Source organism: Papio anubis, chromosome 9, assembly GCF_008728515.1.
Source record: "Papio anubis isolate 15944 chromosome 9, Panubis1.0, whole genome shotgun sequence".
Taxonomy (NCBI): Eukaryota; Metazoa; Chordata; class Mammalia; order Primates; family Cercopithecidae; genus Papio; species Papio anubis.
Window position 1 is genome coordinate 25,627,498 of NC_044984.1, and position 15,273 is coordinate 25,642,770.

A 15,273-nucleotide genomic window follows, 5' to 3' on the forward strand; every position below is an offset into this window, starting at 1 on the left:
GTTAAGTGTCTAGATTTCAATCTTGCTTTCTTCCTCCTAGATGTATGACAAGGAACAAGTTACTTAACTTCTCTGTGCCTCAGCTTCCTCATCTATAAAATGAGATATGATAGAGAATGTTACTCCTCCTCCCACCCTATATCCATTCTTTTCTTCCTTTAGGTAGTTTTAGGTTGGCACATGACCAGTCCACTAACCACCATGTTCCTCAGGCTCCTTGCAGCAACAGGGAGTCAAGTTTATTAGTTTCCTGTGACTGCCACAACAAATCAACACAAAATCGGTGGCTTAAAACAAGAGCAATTGACACTCTCATAGTTCTAGAAGCCAAAAGTCTGAAGTCAAGGTGTACACAGAGCCATGTTCCCTCTGAAGGCTCTAGGAGAAAATTCTCATTTGCCTCTTCCAGCTTCTGGTGGCTCGAAGGCCTCCTCAGCTTATGGCAGCAAAAGTCCTTTTCTCACTGTGTCTTTATGTGGTCTTCTGTGTGTGCCTTCTATTCGTATGTCTTGTACAAGGATATATAAGATGTAGAATCCACCTGGGCAATCCAAGGTGATCTCATCTCAAGATGCTTAATTTAATTTCCATAGACCATTCTTCCTAATAACATCACACTTATAGTGCCCAGATATTATATAAAAAGATGTTATACATAAAGACATGGACATATAGTTTGCAGGGCCACCATTCGATTCCATAAGCTACATGACTACAAGATATGAGTGAGAGTAATTTATAAAATTCCGGGAGCCCTCCTGAAGGAAGAATCTACTTTCCTTGTATTCCCTTTACCCCCTGTCTACCAACTAGGAAATGCTGACTACTGGAACAACCTTGGAAGCCACGTGCTGAGAATGACAGAGTTGCCAAGATGGTCCTGGACCACTCACCTAGGGACTATTAGATGAAAGAGAAATATATTTCTACTACATATAGAAGTCATTGTGGGTTGTTTATTTTTTTTGTTTGTTGTGTTTTTGTTTTTGTTTTTGTTTTAGACAGAGTCTCGCTCTGTCACCCAGGTTGGAGTGCAGTGGTGTGATCTCAGCTCACTGCAAGCTCCGCCTCCCAGGTTCACGCCGTTCTCCTGCCTCAGCCTCCTGAGTAGGTGGGACTAGAGGTGCCCACCACCACACCCGGCTAACTTTTTGTATTTTTTAGTAGAGACAGGGTTTCACCGTGTTAGCCAGGATGGTCTCAATCTCCTGACCTCGTGATCCTCCTGCTCGGCCTCCCAAAGTGCTGGGATTATAGGCGTGAGCCACCGCGCCCAGACTGCTTGTTTGTTTTTTGGGCTTTGGGGGCATTTATGTCACAGCACTTTAATACATGGAGATAATATTTAATAATAATATATACCTCACATTGCTGCAAAAGATTAAATGCATTAATAGAATATAAAGCAGCTGGAATATTACCTGACATGTAGCAAGAACTAAATAAATATTAGTCATTTATAGCAGTGGTACCCTTGTCACATTTAGTTGTCATTGATTTACTGTGTAACACCTGCAGAAGGTCGAATGGATTAGGACAAAGGCTTGGCACTTTCATCTCAGTATTATACTCAAAAGAATACTAACCATTCCATTACTGTTTAAAGAAGAAATGCAACCAAACTTGGCACACCAAACATCATCCTAGGAACTAATTTCTCATAAAGATGCGTATTGGGCCCAAAAAATCTACCTGTCCTTCCCCACAGGCACAAATCTTTCAGGCCAAATGCCATCTTAATTAAGAAGCTTTCCTCATCACTCGAAACAGGAAATTAAAATCTTCATCCTCCCACAACACGTCATTGTATCTTTTTTTTTAGCCCTTATCACTTTCTAGCTTGTGTTATATTACATATATGTATCTTATCTTCCTCATTAGATTATAAATTCCTTGAGAGCAGCATTCGTTTCTGACTCGTCTGAGCTGTAGCAACTACTTCATACACTGCACTGCACATGGTGTATATTCCATAAATCTGCTACATGTATCCAAGATCTTTTTTTTTTTCTTTTTTTTTTTTTTACTTTAAGTTCTGGGATACATGTGGAGAACGGGCAGGTTTGTTATATAGATGTACATGTGCCATGGTGGTGTGCTGCACCTATTGACCCGTCATCTACGTTTTAAACCCCGCATGCATTAGGTACTTGTCCTAATAGTCTCCTTTCCCTTGTCCCCCACCCCCAAAGAGGCCCCGGTATGTGATTTTCCCCTCCCTGTGTCCATGTGTTCTCATTGTTCAACTCCCACTTATGAGTGAGAACATGCGGAGTTTGGTTTATCTGTTCCTGTGTTAGTTTGCTGAGAATGATGGCTTCCAGCTTCATCCATTCCCTGGAAAGGACATGAACTCATGCTTTTTTATGGCTGCCCAAGATCTTACAGTGTTGAAAAACAAGCCTACCTTCCCACCTACCACCTATGTGACTTAAGCATGCTGCTTCTCTAAAGTGTGGTTTCCACATTTGTAAAACAAGGCTATTCAGGATTAAGTAGGCTAATATGGAGAAAGGCCGTTATAAGTACTCAAAGTTAAGAATTTTAATATTTAGGACTTTCTATTCTTGAATAGTCTTGGCTGTTAAAATACTCACAGAAAAAAAAAGATATTTATTCAGCACTCACTAAGAATTTAGACACGCAACTCACTTCATATACACCACGGGAAGGGAGATTTTTACACATGAGCCTGCAGCTCAGGAAAATTAACCCCAGGACACAGGATGGGTAAGTGAGGGAACTGGAGAGCTGTTCTTACCCCACTACACCACATGCACCACGATTGTTCCTTTTCTGCCCATCAGTTCCTATTCTGAAGGGAGAGAACTGAATCTCACAATTAAAGCCACAAATCACTCAAAATTCACACATTGTTCATAACTCAGAGACACAATTAATTGTGTGAGTGCTGCCTTAAACAGTGGTTCATGAGACTTCCAAAACAGTCCTACTATCACTCAGAACCACAGCAACTTCCCTCTTCCCAATACGGAGACTAAAGTATTTTAAAGCATAAGCACTTTTACAATCCTGACTAGCTTTGACAGGAGAGGCAAAGAGGCAAAGCAATGTGTTCTCATTTCATCCTTTGGCCCTTCTCCAAAACCTCATGGAGGAGAATAAACTTATTATCCAATTTCCACTGCCACTTAAGAGTTTAATAATATGGCATTAGCAGTAAGGGTTATAAACAGGATGACTCACCACAAACACACAGGATAAACATAGCAACATTCAACTGGAGAGTTTTAATGATTTTTTTTTTCTTTTAGTATAAAGCATGTAACTACTGACTTGGAAATCCACTGCAATTTTCTGAACTTCTTTGAGTAGCAGCAAATTACAAACTACTAAAAACATCTTCACTTAATACATGGAGAAGTTTTTGTCTTCTGTTATTTACACTAAAGATTTGTTAGAATCCACCTATGAACTTAAATCTAAAGGTGTAGAATTTAAGACTCTAACAAACTAATAGGTCTACACCTTGCTTTAACATAAAACAACTAGTCAAACAACTATGTTACATGCTGGATAGTGGTAAGACACTGAAAAAGCATCTGGAGACAGAACTGAAACTATATTGCCTTTAAAAATTATAGTTCTTAGCCTGGGTGTGGTGGCTCATGCCTCTAATTCCAGCACTTTGGAAGGCTGAGGTGAAAGGATCATTTGAGGCCAGGAGTTCGAAACCAGCCTGGTCAACATAGTGAAACCTTGTTTATAGAAAAATTAATTAATTAATTAATTCTTTTCTAGAACTTTATTCATTAATTCAACAAAAATTAAGTCAGCACCAACAATATGCTAAACACCGTGCTTGATCTTGGTGACTGAGCAGAGCACAAGGCTAACACAGTCCTGACCCTCATACAGTTTACAGTCTAATCGCAGGTCTTTCAGTTAAAGAAACAGATAAAATTCTGACTATCCACAAGAATGTGAACATGCATCCTCAGACCCAAGTTCACCAACAAGTGTAGTAGATAATTTCCAACATGCGAACAGCTTCCCATCTCAACTTCCTAGATCTCTCTTTTTCTCTGCATGAGAGTCTCCCTGCCACATGGAGAAACAGTATGAACAGTGCAGAAGCGTATTATGGAACGAAATGACAACACCCTCTGGTGCAAACCAAAACCTTTGATGGATGGAAGTTGGCCCCAGCCTTCCTATCCTTGGGTAGGAGGTTCTAAGGCATGTTCTGCATGGATTCCCAGAGGCCCCGCGGGACTGAACTTCAGTTGCTTCCACCAGGATTGAGCTTCACTAATGCACACCGTCTTGCCTTTCCTTCCTTTCACCCCATTCTCCCCCAAGTCCTCATCTGTGCTTCCTGGGATCACCTCCCAAATAGATTACCTCTACCAAGTCTTCCAGGGTCTGATCCACAGGTACCCCAACTTAAACTATCCAATCTATTTCTCCTCAGATATATTCAATAACACCAGAATAACATGAAATGAGATTATCACAATACGTACCTTTTATTAACTTTACAAATTTCAAGATGTCATGAGGTTGGGAATTAGAATAAATAATTTGAATGAGAGTTAAGATTTAAAAAAAAAAGAATAAAACACAAGTTTATTAGGCTAAAACAAACCTAGAACAATGAACCAATGCAACAAGGTGAAAAGTAACAGGTTCTCCACTTGATTCCAAAGAACCAATCACACAGCACAGGGGGAACGAAACAGAATCCAGAGATGCAAATGAAAAAGCATCAGGAGTCTGGGTTGACTAAAAGCAAAGGAGAGTCAGGGACTCTGGCCCAAGATTCTTGGGCCAAGATTCTTGGGCTGTGTGATGGTTAATATTAAGTGTCAACTTGACTGGATTGAAGGATGCAAAGTATTGATCTTGGGTATGTCTGTGAGGGTGTTGCCAAAGGAGATTAACATTTGAGTCAGTGGGCTGGGAAAAGCAGATCCACCCTTAATCTGGGCGGGCACCATCTAATCAGCTGCCAGCACAGCCAGAATATAAAGCAGGTAGAAAAACCTGAAAAGGCTAGACTGGATTAGCCTCCCAGCCTACATCTTTCTCCTATGCTGGATGCTTCTTCAGCTTTGGGACTCGGACTGGCTTCCTTGCTCCTCGGCTTGCTGATGGCCTATTGCGGGACCCTGTGATCGTGAGTCAATACTACTTAATAAACTCCCCTCTACATATATATACATATGAGATATGAGTGAGAGTAATTTATAAAATCCCAGGATATATATATATATCCTATTAGTTCTGTCCCGCTACAGAACCCTGACTAATACAGATTTTGGTACCAGGAGTGATTCTAGAGGAACAGAATATTAAGGATGGAGTTCTTTCATTGGTTTTGGGGTTTCTGGAGCTGGCTGCTTAACATGATTAGACCCAAAAATGCTAAGGATTCTATTTCTAATAGTATGGAGAACACTGATAGTCCTTAGCGTGAACGGTTTAGAGAATTATGCAAAATAAATGCATTTGACACTCCTGACTCACCACTCATGAGAAGCAAGGAGTTTAGTGACTCTATACATAATACCTTTGATCATATGTAGAGAACCAAGGAACCTAATGAAGTTGGTTGGTTGCTCCTAAGTTCACTGGACAAAGTGATGAAAGAAAATAAGGAACTCAGGGATTCTAACTCCTGGCTTCAGAAGCAGCTACTGAGCCTCAAATCTGCTAAGATTGTCCTGAGTAAGAGTCTTATCTCCTGTAGAGAAAGAGCTGAAACTGTAGAAAAATAGACACAAGCTCTTATCATGCAAGTGGCTGACCTGCAAGAAAAAGTGCACGCACAGCCTTGCCAGGTGTCTACTGCTAAAGTGAGGGCGTTGACTGGAAAAGAACGGGACCCTGCAACTAGGAATGGGGATGTGTGGGAGGACCCTGATGAAGCTGGGGACACTGAGCTTGTAAACTCTGATGAACCATGTTTGCCAGAAGAAACATCTTCCCCATCCCCAGTAGTGGCAACATCCCCTCCCCAACTCATGTTGCCACCAGCCTTTCCATGTTTGTCTGAGTTGATGAACCCTGCACTGCCTGAAGCAACAGTGAAGGCTCCCCTGAGGCAGTTGCCAGGCAAGATAATGTAGATTCTCCTCAGGAGCCATCCTCAACACCCCTGTTTGCTTCTAGACCTATAACTAGACTAAAGTCCTAGCAGGCCCCTAGAGGTGAGGTTCAGAGTGAGACCCATGAGGAGGTGCACTACACTCGAAAAGAATTGCTTGAGTTTTCTAATTTATATTAGCAGAAATCTGGAGAAAATACATGGGAATAGATATTAAGGGTATGGAATAATGGTGGAAGGAACACAGAGTTGGATCAGGCTGAATTTATTGATTTGAGCCCACTAAGTAGGGACTCTGCATTTAATGTTGCAGCTCAGGGCAGAGGTTTGTCCTCACTTAAATAGACACTTACTCCAGATATGAGTTTGCCTATCCTGCACACAATGCTTCTGCCAAGACTACCATCTGTGGACTCACGGAAGGCCTTATCTACCATCATGGTATTCCACGCAGCATTGCCACTGACCAAGGCACTCACTTTACAGCTAAAGAAGTGCAACAGTGGGCTCATGCTCGTGGAATTTACTGGTCTTACTATGTTCCCCATCATCCTGAAGCAGCTGGGTTGACAGAACAGTGGAATGGCCTTTTGAAGTCATAATTACAATGCCAACTAGGTGACAATACTTTGCAGGGTTGGGGTAAAGTTCTCCAGAAAGCTGTATATGTTCCGAATCAGCCTCCAATATATGGTACTATTTCTCTCATAGCCAGGATTCACGGGTCCAGGAATCAAGGGGTAGAAATGGAAGAGGCACCACTCACTACCACCCACAGTGATCCACTAACAAAATTTTTGCTTTCTGTTCATTCGAATATTATGTTCTGCTGGCCTAGAGGTCTTAGTTCCAGAGGAAGGAACACTGCCACCAGGGCACACAGCAACAATTCCATTAAACTGGAAGTTAAGATTGCCACCTGGACACTTTGGGTTCCTCTTACCTTTAAATCAACAGGCTAAGAAGGGAGTTATAGTGTTAGCTGGGGTGACTGACCAAGGCTATCAAGATGAAATCAGTCTACTACTCCACAATGGAAGTAAGGAAGAGTATGCAGGAAATACAGGAGATCCCTTGGGGCATCTCTTAGTATTACCATGCCCTGTGATTAAGGTCAATGAGAAACTACAACAGCCCAATTCAGGCAGGATTACAAATGGCCCAGACCCTTCAGGAATGAAGGTTCGGGTCACTTCACCAGGGAAAAACCACGACCTGCTGAGGTGCTTGCTGAAGGTAAAAGGAATACAGAATGGGTTGTAGAAGGTAGTCATTAGTACCAGTTATAACCACATGATTAGTTGCAAAAATTAGGACTGTAATTGCCATGATTATTTCCCCCTTCTTTTGCTAAAAACATATTTTTAGCATGTACATATATGTATAAACTTGTACTAAGAAAATATCTTCATTTTATTCTCTTTTTCGTTTATTATGTGGCATAAGATTTATTGACTTTACATCAGCATTTAAGTATTGTTAACTTTATGTAATAGTATTTGGATCGGGGATTGGTGCATTTCCAGTTGTACAAAGGATAGTTGTGTCATATCAGGCATAATTATGACCTTATTACTGTCTTTATTTGAAGATTATGTATGATCTCAGGAGATGTTTATGAGTTCAAGTTGACAAGGGGTGGACTTGTGATGGTTAATACTGAGTGTCAACTTGATTGGATTAAAGTGATCAACTTGATTGCAAAGTATTGATCCTGGGTGTGTCTGTGAGGGTGCTGCCAAAGGAGATTAACATCTGAGTCAGTGGGCTAGGAAAGGCAGACCCCACCCTTAATCTGGGTGGGCACCATCTAATCAGCTGCCAGCACGACCAGAATATAAAGCGGCAGAAAATTGTGAAAAGGCTGAACTGGCTTAGCCTCCCAGCCTACATCTTTCTCCTGTGCTGGATGCTTCCTGCCCTCAAAGTTCTTCAGCTTTGGGACTCGGACGGCCTATTGTGGGACCTTGTGATCACGTGAGTTAATACTACTTAAATATATATATATACACACACACACACACACAGAGAGAGAGAGAGAGAGAGAGCGCCTATTAGTTCTTAATAGGTTCTTAATAAACTCATATATATAACATAAACTCTCCTTTATATCCTATTATCCTATTATACAGAACTATATCCCATTAGTTCTGCCCCTATTAGAGAACCCTGACTAAAGAGGCTGCAAATGTGGCATCCAAAAATGTGAGGAGTTCTCATTAGACAAAACTCAAATGCACTATGTTCAGTTCTTTCTACATGGCTCAGAATTAAATTGACAAACAGGAGCCTAACCATAAAACAAACAAAGTAGTATAATGAAGACAGAAAAATCCCTAAAGAATTTGTAGCTGGCAACAGTTAAAAGAACTAAAAAAAAAAAAAAAAAAAGTAAGACTAGAAGAAAAGAGTCACAGGAATATGGTCATTCTAAAGAAATACTTAAAGGGCTATTGTGTGGAAAAAGGATTAGATTCAATCCATCTGACTTTATAGGACTAACAGGTAGAATTTATAGGTGGGACTAATTCAATAGATAGTATGGCACAGTGGTTAAAAACAAACAGTTCTAGAGTCATAGAACTTGGTTTAAGCCCCAGTCCTACCACTAAGGAGCTCAGCAACTTTAAGTTGGTTGCATAACTTCTTTTTACTTACTTTCTCCACTGCAAAATTAGGATAGCAATAATTTCTACTTCATGTGATGACTAAATAATAATGCACGGGAAGCCTCAAGTACAGTGTACCATGTATTACATATTCAATAAATCTTCGTTGATTTCAAATCTGAAATAGTTTCAGTCTTTGACAATAACAACTGAAAGTATTCTAACACCAAACCTGAAGAAATTCAATATAGCAATTGTTAAGCTGATGGAGCAAATATTCATCATGGGCTGAGCGTGGGGAATCACTCTGTTAGACAAGCTTGACATGTTCGACTCCATATAAAGTCAAAGCAACTGCCTAGCAAGAACACACTTTCGTTTATGCATGTGAGTGTGCAACCTCCATGGGCAGAGGCAAAATGTTAGGTCCAGCCTTCAAAAGGGCTTCCCTGAATTATTTGAAGAAAAGGAACTGAGTTAAAGCAGAGATTTTGCCCATTTTCCCCCAAGTCCCTAATTTTTACTACCTGCTTTAGTGTTCATTGCACAGCAAAGAAATTCTCTATATTAGTTCCAATTCCTGAAGCATTCTGACTTATTACTTCAAAATGACTGATTGTTGTTTGCTACAAGTGGCCCCAAGGTAGGCGTGGTACATTATTAAATAGGCAAGTGACAAATGATCGGAGAATCTCAGAACTGGAAATTTCAAGACCAAATGGCCCAACACTGGGAAATACCTAATCAACCAAGAGAAGGGGCTGTCTTCTCTTCCCTCCATCCTCCAGGAAATGGTCCCTGGGTTCACCACTACTTCCATCTTTTATCACCCTGATGGTAAGAGAAGGACATAAACCTCTCTTTAAGTTGATTTAAGGTGACTTCTCCTAAAAGAAATGGCACATACATAAATACGCAGACTTTTAGAAAAATAATACTAAGAAGAGTTTTCCAGAGAAGGGGGAGAAGGGTGGAAAGGAACAGGAAAAAGCAAAAGAATATAAAATCAAAAATTAAAATAACTGCCTTTATTAAAGGGAAGAGGATTAAAGTGTACATCAAAAAATAAGACCTGTGATGAACTCTGTTGGTATTATATGCCCTCTGGTATGATGCAGAGAGAAGAGCGCATAACCACTGTGGTAGTCTCAAAATTTTAACTCCAGTCCAACCGTGACAAAAGCATCAGACAGACACACAAGGCACATTCTATAAAATACCTAGCTAGTACTCTTCAAAAGTATCAAGATCATGAAAAACCAGGGAAGACTAAGACAGGGTCACAGAATAGAGCAGACTAAGGAGACACAATGACTAAATGCAACACAGGATCATGGATGGGATCAGGAACAGGAAAAGGACTTTAGTGGAAAAGCTGGTGAAATACAACTAAAGTCTGGAAATGTAGTCAGTAGTAATGTACAAATGGTAAATTCTTAGTTTAGACTAATGTCCCCAGTGAGATGCAAATAACAGGGGAAACAGAGTGGAAGAGAACTCTCTGTACGTTTTCACAACTCTTTGGTACAGCTACATATATTCCAATGTTTACAGTTTCTCTTAAAAATGCAGAATATTTGATCATTAAAGAAATGTTGGCCGGGCGCGGTGGCTCAAGCCTGTAATCCCAGCACTTTGGGAGGCCGAGACGGGCGGATCACGAGGTCAGGAGATCGAGACCATCCTGGCTAACACGGTGAAACCCCGTCTCTACTAAAAATACAAAAAACTAGCCGGGCGCGGTGGCGGGCGCCTGTAGTCCCAACTACTCGGGAGGCTGAGACAGGAGAATGGCGTGAACCCGGGAGGCGGAGCTTGCAGTGAGCTGAGATCCGGCCACTGCACTCCAGCCTGGGCAGCACAGCGACAACACAACGAAAAAAAAAAAAAAAAAAAAAAAAAAAGAAATGTTACTCACATAAGAAAAAGCTACTATGTTTCTGTTAATATCAATCTATTGCATGGTTGCTACAGAAAAATGGCTGTCCACCAGGTTTGAAACAACCCTTTGGAAATTGTTTATTTGGTAAAACTTAGTTTCCTCTGTTCACAAGTGAGGTAATGCGACACAGTCAAAAGAACATTTCACTGTGGAACTTGGTTGCCACAGTCAAAAAAATTGGAGTTGTACTAGATTTACTTTTAATTGCCTACTGGCTCTAAAATGTTATGATTCGCTTGAACAAATTATAGCATGAGTATGAAAAACAAAAATCTTTTAAAATTAATTTGAGAATATCATGTGTCTGGCTGAGGCAAGAGGAACTGAGGTACAGCTGAACTGTTGATATGCTATTGTTTCTTCACCTTATCTAAAAAGTAACAATAAGGGAGGGTGCTCAGGAAACTTGGCAGGGGAGTCTGGAAATGCTGGGATGGTGATTCTGGGAGGCAAATCTATGAAACAGCAATGGCTTTTAAAGCCAAAAAAAAAAAAATGGGGGAAATATATTCATGCAGAGAATGGCCTAAGGCAAGAGCCGTAAAGACAAGCTATGCAAAAGGATGAGGCATTTGGTCAGGCACTGTCTGCTCCTTACTGTTAAGAAGTCCAGTGCAGAGGCAAGCCCCGTTCAGGGAATTCTTTGAGAATCCAGCTGCATAAACAATGCATCATGGAAGAAAGGCTGGGGCTTTAAGATAAGAGAGAACCCTGAGTTCCCAATAGGAAAGAACCCTCCTTTTTCAATGATGAGTATAGTAAGATAAATGGTTTAATCTAACACTGGAGGTAGAAAATGAGAGTAAACCAGCAAGGATAATGACCTCAATGACTGGATTACAGGAAAAGCCAGCCTTTCACCAGAAGGATGGAGTGTCTGAAAAAGTGATTCATGCTCTGAACCAGTGCCCAGTGAATAATATGAGACCAAGTATCTGCATATAATTACCTAGTGGGTACAGAGCTGTTATCCCAGTTTCCCTTAAACACTCTAAAATAATCTTTGCAAATTTAAAACAATTCACTTCACTGTGGATTGAAAGAGGAAAAGAAGAAAGGCACCCATGAAGCATAAATGTTTGTCTTTGAAAGATTAATTCTCCCTGACCAACAGAGGAGCAAGGCTGCCCAGGCTCATGCCTGTGAAATGTGGGCACCCCTGGAAACCAAGTTTTATCACATGATCCCAGAAAAAGTCTGGGTGTCTCATCCAAAAGTACCTAATGGCTATTTTGAGGGATACAGACTATGGGCAGAGCACTATGCCTGGAAAACACAAAAAGAAGTAAATAAAATCCTGCTCTTGGAGAGGCAATAATGTAAGGGTTGAGTCAAATATGCTTAATAGAAATGCATTATGCTTTTCTATCATAAGGTAACTATCCTTTATTTATTTATTTATTTATTTATTTATTTATTTTTGAGATGGAGTTTCGCTTTTGTTGCCCAGGCTGGAGTGCAGTGGCGTGATCTCAGCTCACTGCAACTTCTGCCTCCTAGGTTCAAGTGATTCTCCTGCCTCAGCCTCCTGAGTAGCTGGGATTACAGGCATGAGCCACCACGCCCAGCTAATTTTGCATTTTTAGTAGAGACAGGGTTTTTCCATGTTGGTCAGGCTGGTCTCGAACTCCCGACCTCAGGCGATCCACCCGCCTCGGCCTCCCAAAGTGCTGAGATTACAGGTGTGAGCCACCGTGCCCGGCCCATTTGTATAATGACTTAAAATGCTTTTATATTTATTCTCTGGAAATATTTCAAGGCTCACAAAACCTTGTGTGGTAGTCATTATTCTTGTTATTAACCACTTCTGCTCCCATTAGCCAATGACAGAGGTCCTCTGAGGCTCAAAGCAGGCAAGTGACCTACTTAAGATGACACAGCCAGCAAGCAGTACAGTCAAAACCTGAACCTCATGCTTTTTCCTGCTACAAATACAGATTTGTTGTCCCAGTTTGCTTTTAGAATTTTTCTTTGTCTTTAATACCCTACAGTTCACCAAAGAGTGTCTAGCGGTAGATGTGGTTGTATTTACCATCACTGCTCTGAACTCAATGTGCCTCTTCTACCTGGGGAAGAGTGTTTTTCCTCAGTTTAGCAAGTTCTCACCCACATTCCTTCACATATGGCCTCTATCCCAGTCTCCCTAGTCTTTCCTTCTAGAATTCAGTTAGATACTGTGGGAACTTCTCAGCCTATCCTCCAAGCTTTTCATGACTCATCCAAATTTTCCTTCTTTGTATCTCTCTGTGCTACATTCTGGGTAGTTTCCTCAGATCTCTCCTCCAGAGCCCTAATTCTCTCCTCATCTTTACACAATGTGCTAGCTCATTCTTTTCCGAATCTACCTTTATTCACACTATCTGTCCTTCCATTAGGGTTTCTCTACCCTCTTACCTTTGGGTCATTTCACACACACTTCCTGCATTGTCTCTGGCAGGTTGTTCCTACATGTTACCCTCAAGGTAGCTTCATTCTAAGTCCATCCTCAGTGGAAACTGTTTACTGCAGGAAGACCTCACTTGCCCAGGGTTAGCAGAGTATCCCTACTGAGTGGTTTTGCAGATGTTTCCAATGGGCAGTTTGTCTTCCACATTCTGTCTTACGCAAATTTCTCTACTTGGGGAGAAATCTGGATAAAGTGACCAATTTAACTCAAAGGACATTTTTTGTGCACGTCAGTTTCTCTGCAAGGATCTCAGTCTAGAGAAAACGAAATAAATAAAATATTCCCATAAGAGATAGTGTAAATAAAATGCCTATCCCAGAGAGTAAAACATGGTAAACATTAACCCAATGCTAATTGTCTCCCTTTTCCATTGCAGTAAGCAGCAATCTTCACTTGGGCTGGTGGCTCTGAGAATCCCTCCGTCTCTCTCCAGTTTTTAATCCTTTATTAAGACCATTTTTCACCATTATGAGAATGAATGGTTATACATTGTTCAAAATAAATGCTGTTTTAAAATTATTTTTATTATTATAAGTATGTATCAATTATGAAATTGATTTGGGCAAGCTTTTAATGACTAGTTTTAGCTTTCTGTGATTATAGATTCCATTAATCCTGCTTTTGTAAGAGTTGAGTTATAATCAATCTCTTACTAGGATCAGTTTCTCATTTGAGGAAATTATCAAGCTATTTCTAAAATTATACTTAGGGGTTCTAAGACAATTGTCAGTTATTACACACCATCAAAACTGCTATTTTAAAAAGTAAGCTAACACATCATTGCCACACTCCTGAGTTTACAAAGATAAATTAAAAAGCTAACAATGAAACACTATAACATTTATAATTGTCAGAGAAGTATATAAATAAATACTGTTCAGCTGCATTTACTGGCTTGACAAGTAGCCTTTCACAGTTAATTACCAAGATTTCCTTTTAACAGACAGACCATTGTCTGGCAAAACAAAAATTAAAACTATTCTTTCATTGCAAATCCTTCAATATGTAAAAGAAAAACAATGGAAAAATTGTTGAAAGAATTTTCAGTGAACATATTTATATCTGAAAGTTTCACATTGAATAAAGTTTTAACATTACTTACTTTGAGACACAAAAATAATCCTCCCTCTTAGCTCATACAATAAAATATATATATATGTATTTCTTACCTCTGAACTTCTTGGGAGGGTTGGCAAGGTCCCCGGCCTCTGGGTGCACCACACATCTGTCATCCACTAACCTAGAAGGAAAAGCATGTTTACATTGTTAACATCCTTGTCATATTCATAAATCGTAGACTGCACATGGATATTGCATAAATATTTACCAAAAGTTTTAATACCTTTCTTCACTAAGTAATTTTTTAATAATCATGGGTCTGTAAAAAGATTTGGTTGTAGAGATATTAATTAAAGCCTGGTTTATGAAATTGAAACATAGGAAACATTGTTAAGTAGTAGGAAACTAGTTAGATAACTCATGACATGGAACACTGTGGAGCTGTTTAAAACTACATTAAACAAAATGCACTGGCCTGCAAAATGTTTACAGTGTGTTGTGAATGTAGTGGTAACCAATCAATAAGATACATGTATGCTTAAACACACACACACGCACTTCTACACATACATATATAAGAAATGGAACACAGCAAAATATTAAGAGTGGTCAGATTACCCACAGTTTTTATTTTCCTGTCTTTTTTTTTTTTTTTCCTGCATGTATGTATGTTTTACAGGGAATATGTAAGCTTATGAGATCGGGCTTCTGGAGTGCCCATAGAGTAGGTGGTTATGCCTTCCTGGCCTGCATTCAATCTCTGGCTTGGCCACTTCCTAGCTAGGTGACTTCAGGCCTCCTTCTTTATACCTAAACAATAAGGATAAAAATATCTACCTCACTGCATTGTTAGAAAGATTAAATGACTTAGTGTTTTTAAAGTACCTAGTACGACTTCTGGCAGTTTCCATTCAATGGACAAATAAAATCAAGAACCTTGTGTCTTCACATATTCTCTGCTTCTAGAAGAGTGTCCGACACACTACAAGTGCTCAACAAATATAAGTCAAATGAATAAACTGCCTTTGTAGCCACAACAACATGTTTAATCTCTATTAAAATATTTACGAGAAGACAATTTGTAAGACAATTTCAAGACAGAGAAGCTGAATCTCTGAACTGAGAGCCAGGAGACATGAATCTCTTG

General features: G+C 40.0%; 1 protein-coding gene across 2 annotated transcripts in view; it reads right to left on the bottom strand.

Moving 5' to 3' along the window:
• ITPR2 (inositol 1,4,5-trisphosphate receptor type 2) overlaps positions 1–15,273 on the bottom strand; it is a 491,137-nt gene that overhangs the window by 433,649 nt on the left and 42,215 nt on the right. For both annotated transcript variants that reach the window (XM_009180421.4, XM_009180422.4), the window contains exon 2: positions 14,237–14,307. In XM_009180421.4, the coding sequence (XP_009178685.1) occupies positions 14,237–14,307 (71 nt within the window). The remainder of the gene's footprint in view (positions 1–14,236; positions 14,308–15,273) is intronic.